At 36.8% G+C, this 17868-nt stretch overlaps 1 protein-coding gene across 9 annotated transcripts in view; it reads right to left on the bottom strand.

The window, feature by feature from the left end:
- The window catches only part of SLC12A6 (solute carrier family 12 member 6), a 76210-nt gene that overhangs the window by 9676 nt on the left and 48666 nt on the right, over positions 1 to 17868 (bottom strand). For 6 of the 9 annotated variants that reach the window (XM_037015822.2, XM_037015824.2, XM_037015823.2 and 3 more), the window contains 14 exons: positions 16396 to 16490; positions 15251 to 15382; positions 14067 to 14213; positions 12621 to 12675; positions 11994 to 12124; positions 11069 to 11310; positions 8612 to 8826; positions 7712 to 7870; positions 7431 to 7529; positions 7098 to 7155; positions 4227 to 4401; positions 3816 to 3934; positions 2528 to 2626; positions 134 to 253 (listed from right to left, as the gene is read on the bottom strand). In XM_037015822.2, the coding sequence (XP_036871717.1) occupies positions 134 to 253; positions 2528 to 2626; positions 3816 to 3934; positions 4227 to 4401; positions 7098 to 7155; positions 7431 to 7529; positions 7712 to 7870; positions 8612 to 8826; positions 11069 to 11310; positions 11994 to 12124; positions 12621 to 12675; positions 14067 to 14213; positions 15251 to 15382; positions 16396 to 16490 (1846 nt within the window). Of the gene's footprint in view, positions 1 to 133; positions 254 to 2527; positions 2627 to 3815; positions 3935 to 4226; positions 4402 to 7097; positions 7156 to 7430; positions 7530 to 7711; positions 7871 to 8611; positions 8827 to 11068; positions 11311 to 11993; positions 12125 to 12620; positions 12676 to 14066; positions 14214 to 15250; positions 15383 to 16346; positions 16491 to 16667; positions 16741 to 17868 lie in introns of all 9 variants that reach the window. The other 3 variants (XM_017640884.3, XM_073211571.1, XM_017640885.3) reach the window with 2 other exon arrangements.

Genomic DNA, 17868 nt, shown 5'->3' with positions numbered 1-17868 from the left:
AAGGATATGACGTTCAGTTATGGATGAGTGAAGTTATCTGGACCCTTAACACAATTTTCATTGGGCTGGCTCTAACCAAACTAGTCAGTTTTGTTACTTTTAGCAGTGATCATGGTCAAATCCACAGACTCACCCTTGGTACTCGATGTACTTGTAGATCATACCAGCTATTACCATAGCTACAATGGCATAATACCAGGAAGAAATGAACATCAGAGCCAGACAGATACTCATTCCCATGAAAGACAGGGCCCTAGAAAATTAAAAAGAAAAACTCAAACAACAAAGTGTTTTCTAAGCAGTAAAATAGAAACCTCTGCTAGAGGTTCACTCTTAAGCTGGTAAAGGATTATTTAAAAACATTTTTTTTCAATATATTTCAGACTGGATTTTAAGATGCAATACAAATGAACTACTAGAAAAATTATATGTCTGGATGCTATGACAATGTCTAATTGCTATAGAAGTTTTACAAACACTTCTTCTCAGGTTTTATAGTTCTCTTTTCATGGACTGCCAATGGTCAGCAGTTCTGCACCGAGACCCAAACCATCCTTTGTGCTGATGTTTCCCGTTGCTGGAAAAACACATAAAAGAGTAGAATAGCAGAAAAGTTATCTATAATTATATGAACAATTAATACCTACTTGGCTACATCTACAAGAATGTAGCATATAGTCAGATTATTAACTCTATGATCTTAAAAAATAAAAGTGTCTCATGTAATATTGCTAAAAACTTCATAACATTTATTAGCATAACTGCAGATCCACTTAAAAAATTTCATAAAAGAGACTTGGCAGAGAAATAAATTAGATAACTACATTAACTCAAGTTCTTCTGTGTACAGAAAGAACTTTTCAGCTCTACGGCAAATTTCAAAGAATGAATAGGAGCGTTGTTAATCGAGAGAAAATTAGGTTCTAATAAAAATAGAGGGTAAAGAGGAAGGAAAAAAAACAAAAGCAAATAGTAACATAAAAATCCACATCGCTAGTCATTAGAGAAATGCAAATTAAAACCACAATGAAATATCACCTCACATCAGTAAGGATCACCACCATCCAAAAGACAAACAACAACAAATGTTGGCGAGGTTGTGGAGAAAGGGGAACCCTCCTACACTGCTGGTGGGAATGTAAATTAGTTCAACCATTGTGGAAAGCAGTATGGAGGTTCCTCAAAATGCTTAAAATAGAAATACCATTTGACCTAGGAATTCCACTTCTAGGAATTTACCCTAAGAATGCAGCAGCCCAGTTTGAAAAAGACAGATGCACCCTTATGTTTATCACAGCACTATTTACAATAGCCAAGAAATGGAAGCAACCTAAGGGTCTATCAGTAGATGAATGGATAAAGAAGATGTGGTACATATACACAATGGAATATTATTCAGCCATAAGAAGAAAACACATCCTATCATTTGCAACAACATGGATGGAGCTAGAGGGTATATGCTCCACGAAATAAGCCAGGCGGAGAAAGACAAGTGTCAAATGCCTCATAAACATAATGTTCTTCATGTAATTGTAGATTTATGATAATAAAATAAAAAAAAAAACCTATAGCAAACATTAAAAAAAAATCAACAAATGAATCTTAAAAAAAAAAGTTCACGATGAACTTTTAACTTTAAGTTAAGGCTAGAAAGAGGATTAGTGGTGTTAAGATCAGCTAAAGATATAATTTTTGCCACATGGAAGTCACATCATTGCCCACCACTGGTTAAGTGAAGCCAGAAAAGGTCAAGGAGGAAGTCACCAAACTTCCTCCTTGCTACAAAGAAATGTAGCAAAAGGTACATACAGGACATATTAAAGAATGTTAACCAATGACTGAAAGGAATGGGAAAGAGATGAATGGTGGCTAAAACCGTGATGGCTCCTTTAGGACTGAGGAGATTGAACAGAGCAGCAGCAGCTGTAGCTTTACTATGTACCAGACACTTTAGATTATCTCAAAAAAAACCCTATGAGATACATAATATCATTAGTCCTATTTAACAAATGAATAAAATGAAATTTTATATGGTTATGTGCTTTGCTGAAAGTCACAAAGCTATGAAATAGTAGAGATGACATTTGAACTTAGGTCATCTAACTCCATAGCTCATACTCTCTTAACTACTAAATGAAATGGTCATAAGGAAGAGGGATTGAGAATGAAAACTGATGAGAATACAAGAATAAAGATAGAAGGGGTTGAAATCCAGTGCTTAGTTAAGAGAGAAATGGGAAAACATGCAAAGGGTAGGTTGTTTTAACCTGAAGAATGTAGCAGACTGGAAATACTTATTTCATAGTTTTGATATTTATTCTCAAGCGGATGTTTCAAATTATTCTAAAGCAATGTATGAGAAAACGTGGTAGGCAGTGGAAATTCAGGTACCTACTGGAAGGTCAAACAGTACAGAATGGTTGGCCAAGAAAAATATTGTATTGAGAACCCAGAATCTCCTAGTTTTCTTGTTCAATGATGGGTTCTTTCGAAATGTGGGGAAGAAGAAGAAAAAAAGCAGAGTTACCAGTGGTAGTAGCGGAACCGGGGTCTCCAGTTGGGTGTTCGAAGTAATGTTTGTAAGGCACATGCCAAGTTCACAAAGAGGTAACACATGAGGAAAAACCTGGCAGAACACAAAAAAGCAAAAGGAATGAGTATTATTGCAAGATGATTCTTCGAGGGTTGTTAGCCTTTGCTCTAGCCTGTCAGACTTTGATTAAGACTAGGGAGTAGGGAGACCTCTCCACTAACTTGCTCGTCCTCCTTGGTTCTCACTCGCTGGGAGACAAACCACTCTTTATCATTGTTGTTGGGATTATCCCAGTTTCATCTTTGTTACTCATCCTTGTTACAAATTCACTTATCAAGTCCTATGGATTCTACCTATTTACAAGTCTCTGATCTTTTTTCTTCCTTTCCATCTCTGCTACTATCACCTTAGTTTAGGCTCTCATTTCTTCCTTGCTGGCTTAGTCAAATAAGCTTCCAATTGGCATTCCCAGCTCAATTTTAGCCTCCTTTTAACCTATCTTTTATACTGAATTGGTCATTCTAAAACATAAATATGATCATTTTGCTCTCAATGGATTGCCCACTGCTTCCAGGTACAAGTTCCAGGTCCTTTGTGATCTGGCTCTACCTACTTCCCTGCTCTGCTGCTCTCTGACATACACCCTCCACTCTATCAAAGCTAAACTATTTTCAGCTTTCTGGATGTGTTGCATTATTTCATTCCTCAATTCCTTTACACACATTCCCTCACTGGAACATCTTTCATCCTCGAATTGTTTAGAAAATAACAAGCCCTCCTTCAAGATGTAAGTGTCACTTCCTCCAGAAAACATTTCTTGAGTCTCAGTTCACTTGGATGCCTGACTTGAGAGTTCTTACAGCACTCGGTGCTCACTTTACCACAGTACTATCACACTAACAGGGATCACTGCTTTCCTGATCTACTATTAGTTCCTTAAGACTGTGTCTTATTCATCTTTGTATTTCCAGAATACTGCCCAGTTTCAGGTTGGTAGTAAGTCACAGCTAAATGAATAAAAGCAAACAGGGGTATTAAAAGCTACAACCAGCTGGTAATGAGTTAGAAATGAAAACAAACTGAAGTTACATAAGTAGGAAGAAACCATGACAATCCATAAAAGTCAGGCTTACATAACCTTCTCAGGGATGTTTATTATTTAGGTGAACTTACATCTGTACCTGGCTCACTCTCTTGTTATCACTGTTATATGCCCGATGGAAAACAATGAGTATTATGTATCATATAAATGAGAATAAGTGAAGAGAATAACTGGACTTACATTGAAAGAATTGGGGCCACAAGATCCAGGGATGCAATAAGGATTCCCAGCTCTGCAATGGCAGCAGTTAGAAGTAAAGCCCAGGTAGGTTCCCCATTTGCTTTGCTATGACCAAAAACCTGTGGAAAGAAGAGAAATATCAGACAAAGCAGTGAGGGTAGTATCTGAGTCAATGTTCCCTGACTGCTCTAGGTTACAGTTTCAGATACTTGAAAGATAATAGTGTTACAACTGTGATATCTTAAATACCTTTACCGCACTCCATATAACTTATAGTAGGTGTTTACAGGGTCTTGTACAAAAAACCCACTTGTCTTCACACTATAATCTAGTAACTCCTAAGCCTAGGAAAACCACACTGTTTTTCATAAACCTGAGAAAAAAGGAAGGGAGATAGGAAAAGTCACTCACCCTCAGAAAGGGTATGATGTTATCCTTGGCTATAGCTTGTAGCAGCCTTGGTGCACCTGTGAGACTCTGAAGTCCAGCCCCACAGGTGGAGAAGAAGGAGCCAATAACAATCACCCATGGGGATGGCCAAGATAAAGTACCCACCACAAGATTACCTTTCACAGCATCCCCAAATCTGGGAGAGAAGAGAAGGGAAATTAAATCTGAAAATAACTTTAGACTGAAAGACTAGAGAGACAGTCACCCAATTTTTCTATTCATAATTTTTAGAGAGTCAAAATTGAGATAGGTATGAATACTAAGAAACATAAAGGTAGGTAGAATTATCAAAAGTCACTATTAACCTTTAAGAGAAAGTAACGTGTAGAGCCAAAAAATAAGTTAAGCTTCAACTGCTGCTTTCCCTGTAAATTATATAAGTATCTGCTCTTCATAGAAAAACTGGAAAAAAAAATGCAGAACTCAGGGAAGAAATCCATAATTGTAACATAACTGCTAATATTACCTTGCATAGTTTTTAAAAACATAGATGAGTTCACACTACACCTACAATTCTGTATTCGTTTTAAACTGATAAGCATCCTCCTATGTCATGAAAAACTCAAAAATTTTTAGTGGTTTCAATAATATTACATTATCCATTCCTCTAGTACTTTCTACTATAGAAAATACCATCACTAATCTCTTTATGTACATATTGACATTTACACTTCATATTTTTCTCCTTATGGTACTTAAATAAGAGGCATTAACTGCAAAAAAAAAAAAAAATCAATGGTTTTAAATATTTCAAAATTACTTCCGAACTGCTTTCCAGAAAGGTTATACTAAATTTGATTCCCACTGGAGGCATACGAAGGTTCAAGTCTTACAGCACATACCTATTTCACATTAACCGTGGGCATTAAAAGTTTTTAAGTCACTGCTAATTTAATGGGGGCATCTCATTGCTTATTTATGGTTTTAACAGTTTTTTATTAACTATCCCATACAAAAAGTAATGTGCAAAAAAAAAATGTACATTTCAATGAATTTTCCCAAAGCAAACATCCATGTACCTACCATCCAATCAAGAAACAGAGCATTGGCAGCACCCAAAAGCCTCTCTTATGGCCACTCCCAATCACTACCCCTTTCTTCCTCCCCACTATGCTGACTTGTAATACTATGTAGTCTTACCTGTTTCTAAACTTGATAATAAATGAAATAGTATATATGTTCTGTGTTTCAACAATGTGAAATTCATTGTTTTTTGGGGGGTATATAGCTGTGGTTCATTTATTTTCATTGTTGTGTGGTTTTCCATTGCATGAAAAACATTCTATTACTGATGGACATTTGAACTATTCCCATGTTCTGACTAATAATAATAATACAGCTGTGAGAATTCTTGTGGCTGATTCTTCATGTATATGTGCATGTGCCTCTGCTGGATACTGGATATACCCAGCAGGGGAGCTGCCAGGTCATAAGGTATGTGTATATTCAACTTGAGGAGATAACGACCAACAGTTTCCTAAAGTAGTATTCCAATTTACACTTTTGATAATTTTTATATTACCAAATATAATTTACTGAAATTCTTTAAATTCGTTAAGTCTTAAGTTACAACAGTATAGTAGTAATAAACTATGCTACTTATTTTTGTCAACTATATTTGTATAGCATTTATTAAGGTTCCTGTCCTTAAAGAACTCAGTGGCTGCAATCTATATGGTCAGTGCAATAATGTACTATATTCAATATTGTAGCTGAACAAAGGGAGGAGTGTTCTCTCTCTTGGTAAGCATGAGAGAGCTTCACAGGATAGAGGATACTTAGTCTATTTTTAGAGGATGAACATCTCTGCCAGGTAAGAGTAACCCATTCTAAGCAGAAGAAACCATACAAAACAATGTGTAGATGGATAGAGATCTGAAACAACAGGGCATATTTAACTTTAAATCATGGCTGGAGCAGAGGGAATCTATGAGGGAATGGCAAGTGATGAGACTAGAATAGGGAGACTGCACCAGATCAAAGTAATGGGTTTTCGGGGGCTTTGGAAGGCTCTGAAGGAGGAAGGTTTGCAATAAAATTTTGTGTTTTACAAAAATCATTCAGGTAGCAGCATTGAAGAAAGATTAAAAGGTGCTAACACTGAAAGGGAAATTATTACCAGTCATTTAGGAAAAATTCCTGAAGGGATGGAGATAAAGAACAGTGGAAAAAATGAGATATATTAAGGTGAAAGGTGGAATTTACAGGGCTTTAGAAACAACTGCATAAGGGAATTGATGGAGAAAGTCTAGGGTGACACTTAAGTTTCTGTTTTGAGAAAGGTGTGGATGGTGAAGCTATTAACTCCCCAAGATAGAGAAAATAGAAAGTGATGTAGCAGGTTTGGGGGAAAGATTTTTCTAGGTATCTCTTGCAAAAATTTATTTTATACTCACAGGTGAGAGGAAAGGAAAAACATGGAGCAGCGTTCCCAAAGAAATGAAGAAACTAAGTTTCAACCTTTTATTAGAATGCCAAAGAGATATATACTTATGTCTCATAGAGGAGATACCAGAGATACTTGAAAGTTTGGGTTTTTTTTTACTTGTTCTCCTTTACTTTTGATCTTAGTTTTCCAACTCAGCTAATGTACAAGGAGGTTATTATGAGAGTGCTTTTTCTGAAGCACTCTATTCATGGCATCTCACATATTTATAACCATTATGCTGGCCCTTATTACTCGCCTTTTTGGGAACTATGTTCATATGTTTTCTAATTGTTAGTCACGATATATCTCAGGTTGGGTTTTGAGTATAACTGTCTTGAGGCTATGTGGAATGATCAGACAAAAGAAGACAGACATGACTGTTACAAAGGAAATCAACTACTCACTTGTCTCTGAGAACAACACCTTCAATACATGCTCCAAAAAGGATAACATTGCTTAAATCTACCATATGGAAAGTCAAGGAAACTGACATTCACCTTCTAAGATAAGACAGAAAGTAAACACACAGGATATTTCTTCATTCAGTAAAATGACTTGCTAAATTCACTAATCTTTTAAGTTCTTTCTTGAATTTTAGAGATGAGGTAGGTATATTATCTGTTGAGAAGTGAGGTGATATAAAGTGAGTATCTTTATTACCAGGGAAGAATACTGATCCCCCATGTTCTATAGATGTTCCTATGACTAGACTCAGACAGGATCCATGAAAAGGATACAGACAAAGGAGGTGGTCAGGATGGCAAGGATGGTGCCAATAGGAATAGACTTTTGAGCATCTTTCAGATCTCCGGATCTGTTTGATCCAGCCATGATACCTTTAGAGAAGGAAAAGAGAGCAAGTTAACCTCTTGAGTTATTGAACATTTCGGTATTCATACTGATACTGATAAAGATTAGAGGTAGATCTGGGAACCCTGAGAATATAATTCTCTCTCTTGAGAAAAGTCACTCCCTTCATCTGATGGCTTCTTAAACAGAAAACAGCACTTCTACTTACCTGTGACAGAGGGAAAGAAGATTCCCACCAGAAGAGTGAAAGAAGTGGTGATGTCAACAAGGACATACTCATGGTTTAAGCTGCCTAAGACATCGGAAGATTTGGCTGAGGGCTTTTCAATGATCTCTCCCTTTGGTAGATAATTACTCCAAAGATTCTCTGCAGTGGGGAAAAAAAAGTATTTAAGGAGAAGCAGGATGGAAAGAAGATAATTTCCTACCCAACAACACTCTAAATCAGATTCCTCATTTATATAGTTTTTAAAGGTATGTTTGCTTCTACATGAGCACATATACATGCACATACATACTGCACAATAAGGCACACATAAATAAAAGTCCAGTGCCCTTTCTTATCTGGTTCAAATGTGATTTGATAGCATGCTTTGGCACCTACAAATGTAGTTAAATTTACTAATGTAAATTATCATGCTATTTCTAACATACTTGTGTAATTCTTGCTTATTTGCAAGGAAATTTGTGGACCAAACATTTAAGATAGAAATTACTTAAGAGTTTCAAAATTTAGCTGAGTTAGAAAAACATACAAGTGGATGTGGTGATATTAAAATAGTTTCAGTCTAGTAGTCACTGTGGAGAAAACACTGGCAATTTTATAGTAACACAAAGAATATTTTACTCTCTTATCCTAGGCTAAAAAGTTATTTGCTTAGCTCTGTTCTCAAAAGAAGGTAAGTTTTAGCAGACAACGCTGCAACAGAGTCTTGAAAAAGGATAAATTCACTAAAAGAATAGCAGAAAGATGTTGAATTTAGAGCTATGTGCTGAACTTGAGGAAGAGTGACCCCATGGCAGTGAGTCTTGGACAATCAAAGAGTTTAAAATGCAAAGCCTGCTTTCCTTAAAGATTAAAAACTTGTCCAAAAATATCCTAACTTACCTGTAATGACACCACTAGCCAATCCAGGAATGCCCTGAATTGAAGTGACATTATTGTGAACAAAGTATTCATCACAAGTGGCATTGAAAAACTGACTTGAGTTACAGAAGAAGCTCCATAACTTTGATGGTACTGTCATGTTGTTCATTTCCTTGGTCTTTGAGCAAATATCAATATGTCTTGATGACAGGGTGCGGTTACCCAGCATGCAGACCCTAAGTGAAAACAAACAGGGAGAAATATGAAGGGGGAAAAACATTTAAAAAAAGGTAACAGGTTAGAAATAGGTTAGTAAAGGGAAAAAATCTCATCTCTAAGAGCTTCTACTGTCCTGGAAGGGAAAGGAATTAATATTGATTATCTCTGTAAATTTTGACTCACATTGTTCACCAATTTAATCCTTACAGCAATCTTACAAAATACATTTTAGTATTCCTAGATTGTGGATGGAGAAACTTAAGTTTAGGGAGATAAAGCAGTCTGCCTGAGGCCATACAGGTGGGTAGGTGGTAGTTATAGAAATCAAAGAACTGCCTGAAAACACTATGCCAACTCATCTTCCAAAATGTCTAGATTATTAACCAATTGTTAGGTCTAAAAGAATCTTAGAGTCTTTTTGTTCTTCTTACAAAAAGAAAAAAAAAATCCTCCCCCCACCACCTTTTTTGGTCTAGAAAAGCCTTATGTTCATAACAACCCCCTTGAAAGTGTTAATGCTAAAGATCAAACTTTCTGGCTACTGTTTCAAGGAAGACAGCTTGGCTAGAATTAAAAAGCACATCTTTCTCTGGCCTAATAGAAAACTGTTTTTGAACTTACACCTAGACCCAGTGGGAGTAAGGGTATTTAAGGATAATACAAACATTAACTGCTGATTTATTTTTTTTCTTTAACACAGAGATATAAATAAGAACAAAGGAATAATACATCCACAGTTAAAATACCTCTCAGGAGGAACAAAGTGTTTTTTAAAATCTGTAAAACAATACATACATAATAAACCATGCACCCATTACTTAGTTTCAACAACTCTCAACATTTCCTAGTTTTGTTTTGTGCATTCCTCTAGGTTTTTTTTGTTTTGCTGGAACATTTTTTTTAAATGATTTTTTTATTAAGGTATTATTGATATACACTCTTATGAAGGTTTCACATGAAAAACAATGTGGTTACTATATTCACCCATATTATTGAGTCCCCTGACACATACCCCATTGCAGTCACTGTCCATCAATGTAGTAAGATGCCACAGAGTCACTATTTGTCTTCTCTGTGCTACACTGTCTTCCCCATGATCCCCCCACACCATGTGTACTAATAATACCTCTCAATCCCCTTCTCCTTCCCTCCCCACCTGCCCTCCTCCCATGCTGGAACATTTTGAACAAAATAACATGCATCATGACCTTTTATCCACCAAAAATAAGGGAGAAGCATCAAAGGAGAACTCAAGGCAAAAATGGAATTTCCCAAGTTAAAAATAGCCAGAATGTAGCCTTCAGTACTCTTATGACTCTAAAACAGATCTCCAGCTAGTTTGCAGCCCCTAAGAGAGCAGACTAAGAATTTATGATGGACTCTATTGCTGACAGTGTAGCAGTAGTAGAGCACAGTAGAATACTGGATCAGGAGCCAGGAAATCAGAGGGTTTGTGTTTTTGCTCTGCCATTAATTAACTTTGAGGAAGTCATTTAAGATGAGGAAACAGGTCCATAGAGATTGACAAGTCTGCTTTTCTGTAATCATCAGGCTAAATCAACACAGGACTGACGAGTCTGATCCCTGGATGATCAAGATGACTTGTCAAAGACGATCTCTATGACAAGCTTGCCAATGACCCTCAGTGTTGGCTGGTGCTGATGCCACCACATGGAAAACAGGTTAGTCCGTGACTCACTTAAGATCCAATACTACTTCAAAAATAAACTTTAAGGGATCTGCACTAATGGTATGTAATATAAACCATATATAGAGAGATATGCAAATGATGTGACATTTATTTCCCTTTATTTAATGATTAGAAAGTCCATTATGGTACTAACAGCAGAATAAAAACCTTAATTACAAATATTTAGGTAGGGATTTACGTTTCTTTGACTCTGTAGATTTTTCATTGATAAAAGGAATCCAACATTTAAATACTTTTAACGGTTGCTGCAACAACTATACTGTTTGTAAAGCCCTTCATTAATAGTTCAAGTATGCACAATCATTATCAGGGGATTTTGAAAAAAAACTAGTCTCTATATCCCAATGATGGTAACATCTGTCAGTCAGTGCTTGGGCACAAGGAAGGGGACAAACATGATAGAGTTTGCTGGGAGGCTTCCTGCCTAGGCACTAACTGGGCTTATCCAAGAGGGAAATCTCAGAGAGACTGAAATTCAACTGGAAACGATCCCATCCCTGGATACTATCACCCAATAATGATGGCTAGTCAGAGAGACTGGCACGTACGGGAAGTGTGGAGGGGCAAAAGAAGACTTGATGGCTCCTGCATAGATGGCCAAGATGGACACAATGACACAGGCCAGGAAAAGTGAGGCAAACTTGTTTACATAGCGCACACCGATGAACACCACCAACACCATGAGGACCAAGAAGGCTGAGCCGTAGACTCGCATGTTGTTCAGCATGGCTGCTGATTCCTTGAGTGCATCATCACTATGGAAGATGGCGGCTCGGGGGACAATATACACCTGTTAAGCAAAAGGAGTAGGAAATGAGGTCATTTCAAATAATCAGAAACAACAGCTGCTGTAGTTTGCATTTGTTTTCACAAAGGAAAGCAAAGCTGGTACAGAAAATGACTGGAGAATTAGCCTAATTCCTATTTGGACTCAGAATGACTACAGAATGGGATACTACTGATTTTTTTTTAAGTCTACATTGCTGTTCTGAATACTTACATTTCCAAATGGAAAAAAACAAGGAATGTATTAATAATTTACTTGAAGGGTGATATAAAATGATTATAATGAGTATCTTGAGTCCTATTTCTGCTATCATTAAATAGTAAAAAATATGTCCCTGTGAATAAGTAAAAGAATGAAGGACATTTTATTTCACTGGGACAAGGATATCAAAAAAGACAAACTTTATTTCGTTTTTTTCCCCCATTGGCACAATTCTTGCATCTGAGACTGACTTTTTGTTTGAGGTAGGGTGGTAGTGATCAGGTGGAGGGGAAACAGTAGAGAGAGAGGCAAAGAACACCCTCAACCTTTCTGACTCATATTCAGTACAGGAGGTCAGTAACAGGCTAGCAGTCAATGACCTGACTGATTCCTATAGCTGATCTCTCAAGAGATGTGATATCCAACAACAATAAATCCAAATCCGTTCTTTCTACACTGTAGACCACAATTAAGCCATTACTCACCAGAAATATTTCAATGGCTCCAAGGATATACATGGCTGCTGCAAATGTGGTACCAAGATAAAAGCAGAGGCCAACAGCCCCACCAAACTCTGGGCCCAGTGCCCGGGAAATCATAAAGTATGAGCCCCCAGCTAAAAGACAAAATGGAAGGTGAACAGGAGAAAGAAGGTACATTAGTAAGAGGATGGTAAACAAGGCATAAGTAAAAAAGATAAATGTTTTCAGGTTTTTGAAAATCCTGAATGTGATAAAAAGTAGATTTGCTAGTGGGAAGTGAAAGATGAAACCTTTCTGGTAGATACACTGCACACCTAATCCTGCACATGAAGCAACCCAATTTTTCAGTATTAGAAAAATATCAGATAATATTTACTATAGGCATGAGATAGATAGCCCAGTAACAAATATTGTAAGTAAAAGAAGCTAAGAGTACAATAGAAATTAAGGATTCTAGCTTAGAACATAAAGGGATTTTTAAAGAAGGTATTCTAAAGTCAAATAGTGTTAGTGTCTATGGCCAACAAACTCAATAGTATTCTATTCGTTCGAAGTTTGCACCTTTGGCTTTATAGCATAAACATACAGTAATAATTGACAATTCCTAAAATCCAATCTTAGCCTGCTGACCTGGCACCACTCCATTTGTGGCAATGGCACTCATGGAAATAGCAGTCAACAGTGTCTGTAAAGGAAGGGAAAGGGGAAGAGTGTTATTGTATAAAGATGACATTTCTGTACTACTTTTCCATCTGTGGATCTCAGAGCACTTACCAAATATTTAAGTGTACCTACCCTCACGGAGGCAGTTGCCCATCATATAAAGGTACAGAAATGCGATGACGTGGTTCAACTCATTAGTCACACTACTGTTATCTGGAGCACTCTGATAAAATGCCCCTACATTGCCATCAGTAGGTTGGGTGCTGTTAAGAACCACTGATCTTGCCCTGGTCTCCTACTTAAACAACTTGGAAAGCACATACAGACTGACAACTGACTAACGACTAGCTACAAGAAAAAGAACATTATTTAATAAGGAGGGGAACCACTGAAAACTTCTGAGCTCCTAAGAACTGTATTTAAAAATACTGCCTGGTAGCAACAGAGTACAGAATGGACTGCAGATGGGGAGTAGATGGAGGCACAGTGACTCATTAGTAAGCTATTACAGTAACTCAGTTACAGGTCAGGACTGTAGTGATATGAATGGGAATACAAAGGAAGGGGTGAGTATGAAAAATTTCAGAGGGAGACTTGATAGGCCTTGGTAGCTGACTCGATGTGGGGGGACAATCGAGTCACTAAATATGGCCCTGAAATGTCAAGACTAAGAAACTGGAAAAAAAAAAAAGGTGGTACCATTAAATTTAAGTTATTAATGATACAGATGATGTCTACATACCCAGCTTTGTATAGTACTCAGCTGAGCACAACGCACAGGAAGAGTATAATGGTGGTAGTAATAAAGGAAGTCATTAGACAGCTGAATAATAATAAAATTTGTTATAACAACTTATCAACTTATAAAAAAATTGATTGGTGTGGCTGTGATACATAGAAAGAGGAGTTTAAATTACGGGAAAGCCAGAATGGTCTCAGTGTAGTAGAGAGAAGACCTGGAAAGAACACCTGAATTTCTGTGGAAGTGATAAGGGGTCATATTTCAAAACAAAAGAAATCCCCTCAACCCCCAAAACAATCAGCTTTGTTTCTCAATACTACACTGGAATAGTACATCACATTTTCTAACATATCTTCTGTCACAATTTTGGTGCTATCAAGCTCAAAGGGTTTGTATTCTGAATCCTCTGAAGTCAGGGACTCTATCTTCTACTTCCTGTAGAAGTCTTCCTTTGTAATTTCTAGTACACATTATCACAGATGAAGGCAGTGCAAAACTGACAGTAAATAACTGAAAAATACATTGGATTTTAATATCAGAATAATCTCTTCTGCTGAGGTCATGTGTCTTTCCCTAGTACTCCTTGTTTTATTCCCAAAGAGGTCAAGTGCATATACTCTTGGGCTCTTGCAATATTCTAGGTGATCTCCAGAAGCCAATTCAGAACTTACACAGCAGCAGCAGATAAGGACAATTGCAAAGGCCTGAAGAACTCCAGCTGTGCCTACTACCCATGTAAGGCGTAGAAACAGGATCACTCCGAAAATATTTTGTAGACATGGGAGATAGACACCCATGAAGGCACCCATCTGGGGAGTCTGGAAAGAAAGATGTTGCAAAAGAATAAATTTATATAGTCCCATAAGGATAAGATGCTCTTATCCTTACCATTTTACTTTTATATAAAAACTTGCTCCCTAACTACCATATTAATCATAAAGGAGAGAGAAGTTTAGGTGGTACCTTGAAAGAGGTACATATAAAATCTGCATCTTACAAATGTCTATCACCATACCTTAGATTATTCTGAGAGCTATACGGTTTTACTTTACATAGGTTGCTTAATGTTTTTATTGTAGGGTTTTGACCACAAACTTTTCAGTGCACCCCCAACTTAAAAAAATTTTCTGTTCATTAGAGTTATTAGCTTTCTTTTTTCATTTAAAAACAGAATAATGATTTGATGACATTCCTTCAGAATTTGGCATAAATCCTGCCTAGTAGTTAATAAATATAGTTGGTAAAATGAAGACCTGAGTGTTGTTTTTCTCCTGAACAACCTGGAAGCTAACTTGTAATATTGTTCAATATTTCCATTTTGAGAAAAACTGTTTTTTGGTCTTTGAAAAACCCAACAACTTCACAACAGAAAGATGGCGCCAGCAGATGGGTGTGCACACTCTTTGAAGTGCTATTTCCTCTCCCCTGTACACTCTTCTCCCAGGTGTTACACAGCCCACTTCCTCACATTAGTTAAGTCTCTTCTCAAATACCAACCTGTCAGAAGGTTTTCCCTGACCAGCCTCCCTAACACAGAACCCTCACCCACTAGACTTCCCAGCTCTCTTGCTGGTCAGTCCCAATCTCTTTACTCTGCTTATATATTTTTTTGAACATTTATCAGCTGTTAATATGCTATATATTTTGACATAGAAGACAGATTAAGAACTGTCTCCCCACAGAATTGATACTGCATGACAACAGGACATTGTATGTTCTGCCTGTGCTCTGACCCGTGTGCCTGGCATATATCAAGCATTCAGTAGTTATTGAGCACAGAGTAGTGCTCTGTATATCTCCTCCTTTCTTACATATGGGGCTCTTTTTAATTAACCTCGTTATTCTAAGGCCTCACCTTGGTGGGCTTCTTTTTCCCTTCAGTGATGTTCTCTGCCTCTTCATGTTCCTTCGCTCCTTGTGTCAGATTAGTATAATTGGCCATGCGGTTGAGGAGGGAAGACACCTTTGGTCTGGTGTCCATTTCTTCCTAAAAAACCAGAAGTATGGAAGAAATGAGTGATAAAGAACACTAGAAATAAGCATCAAAATGACCCCCCTACCAGAAAACTGCAAAGTAAATGAGAAAATATTTCACAGGTAAATACTTACAAAAACTTATTAATGAGACTATTCTTCCCCCACATTTAAATATCCCTTAATCAGGACTACATGAATCCTTATAAAATTCTTAAATAAAAAGACAATTCTAATAGCTTAATTTTATATAAAAACAGAATCACACTGTTTCCTACAGACAGTTGTAATCTTGCAAAGAACACTGAAAGTATGGTCTTTACCCACAGGACACCCTTTGTCAGGCTACTAACATTTATTTAGAGCACCAAGCACAGACAGGTAAATTCGGTTTTCTAACCGAACTAAATATTCACCTCATACCTATTCTTTAAGGAAGATGAGAAAACACCATTTAAAAAATAGGTACACTGAGAAAAGTGGCACTCGCATCATTGTCCAAAGCCAGACAAAGGCAGTGCAGGACTAAACGAGGCTCATTTGAACAATCCAGCTGCAGAGCCTATCAGAGTCCATTCTGTCCTAGTCAGATAAGGCATGTATGTCCTCATTAGCAGCTTGATTCCTACATGATTTTTGGTTTGTAGTTCCAAGGTAAATGACAGTCTTCCCAAACACAGATTTGAAAAATGCACTATTTTATGCTTACACAATTCCAAGGTAAACCTTTAAATCCTAGCTGAATTAGAATCCTAGCTCAATTAGACAGCAAGGATTTCATATGCCTGCAATATCAACATTCCTCTTCCTCATTTCATAGACATTTGATTTAGTGGTCAAGCATTAATTAGTAGTGATTAGATCATATAGATTGACTCAACAATGACACGTTATAATAAGTATTGTATTCTAACGGTTAGTCATGAAATTATCCAGCCTATACTGTTTTAAAACCAAATGGGGTAGAAGACAGGTACCTTGAAATCTGTTCCTCAAATCTCTGCCCTGTTCTCTCCCAAATATTACCTCAAAGAGTGCCAGATTTTTATCAAAATATTCATCTCCTTCTTCATAGTTGGAATTATTGAGATAAGCATTTCGAGCTTTCTTATGCCCATCATCTGGAAAAAAAAAAAAGTGAGATGACTCAGTTTCTCACTGGTACTGAGGCAGCATCAACACCAAATGACTGTTGCCTTACCACACTTTAATCTGAGAGTGGTCAAAACTGTCAGCACTGCTTGGAGAACAGCTCCCTTTGAGCTGAAGCAAAAACAATCTCTAAGAAATAAACATACCCTTTTTTCAACAATAGGAAGACCTCTTGAAATATTATTCTCTTAGGATTCCAGCCTATAGAGTCACCCAAACCTAGGATGGAAAAATGGAATACTTATTAAGGAAACACTCAATGTGCAATACTGTGCTAGACATGGGTGACTTTACACAGCGTTGTAAAAGCTCTCTGCCTACAGTGCTGACCAATCTTTTATAAGTGACATTAGGTCATTTAATCAAGTATTAGTTTTACACAAATCCTGCCATATATATATGGGGTGTATATATATACACCCCACAAGAATCTGGTGAATCAACTATAAAGAATGAAAAAGAAACTGGGCAACCTAAGAAGAATTTGTATTGAGTATTTTCCTTTCTGGTCCTTTTTTTGTGTTACAGTTATTACAATCATCTGGTAGGAGAGAGAAAATAGAAATCGTGCATACGTCATTAAGAAGTAAGATTTTAAATACTGAAGACATAGATATATTAAAATTTTTTAAAATTTATAGCCCTATAAATTGTTATAGCCCTAACAGTCATTTGGCCCTATATATTTATGAATAGTCCTTATAAGTTATAAATATATAAGATGACCTTGGGAAACAGCCAACAAGCTATCAAAATAACTGGGTCATGTTGAAGGACATAACAACCAACCTGAAGGGGTTCCCACTGGCTAAAAATGGGATAATATGAGCTCAAAAAATAAATAATGTTATGAACTGAAAAGCAAACACATGAAACATCCGAAATGTTATTTTATAAAACTAGGCAACCTTTGCAGGGTTGTTAAGAAAACAACTTGTAACTGAAAAATAAGAAATGGAAGAATCAAGCAAGTATCCTGTCTTTCCTGTACCAAATGTATTTCAGAGTAAACAAACAGTTAAGAAAATTTCTTGATTATAGAAACATTCTAGCTAATAAATGAAGATGGAATAGTAAGAAAAAAATGACCACTTTTCAACCCTAATGAAAGAATGGATCTAGGCAATGACCCTCAATGGTTGCTAAAACAATCAGGTGAAAGGCAGAGGCCTAACTTCGTGACGGATGGATGGATCAGGGTAATCTGGAACCCATTGATTAATCTTCGTATCACCAAAGTGGGACTACATAACTTCCTAATGTAATACAATGAAAAAATATACTGTGCAACCCATGAGGTATTCTTAACAAAAGAATGGAAGTTGAATCTAACCAAACCTCTACATC

Source organism: Manis javanica, chromosome 8 (assembly GCF_040802235.1).
Source record: "Manis javanica isolate MJ-LG chromosome 8, MJ_LKY, whole genome shotgun sequence".
NCBI lineage: Eukaryota > Metazoa > Chordata > Mammalia > Pholidota > Manidae > Manis > Manis javanica.
Note: the sequence above shows the minus strand (reverse complement) of the source record. Positions and strands in the feature narration are given on the sequence as shown.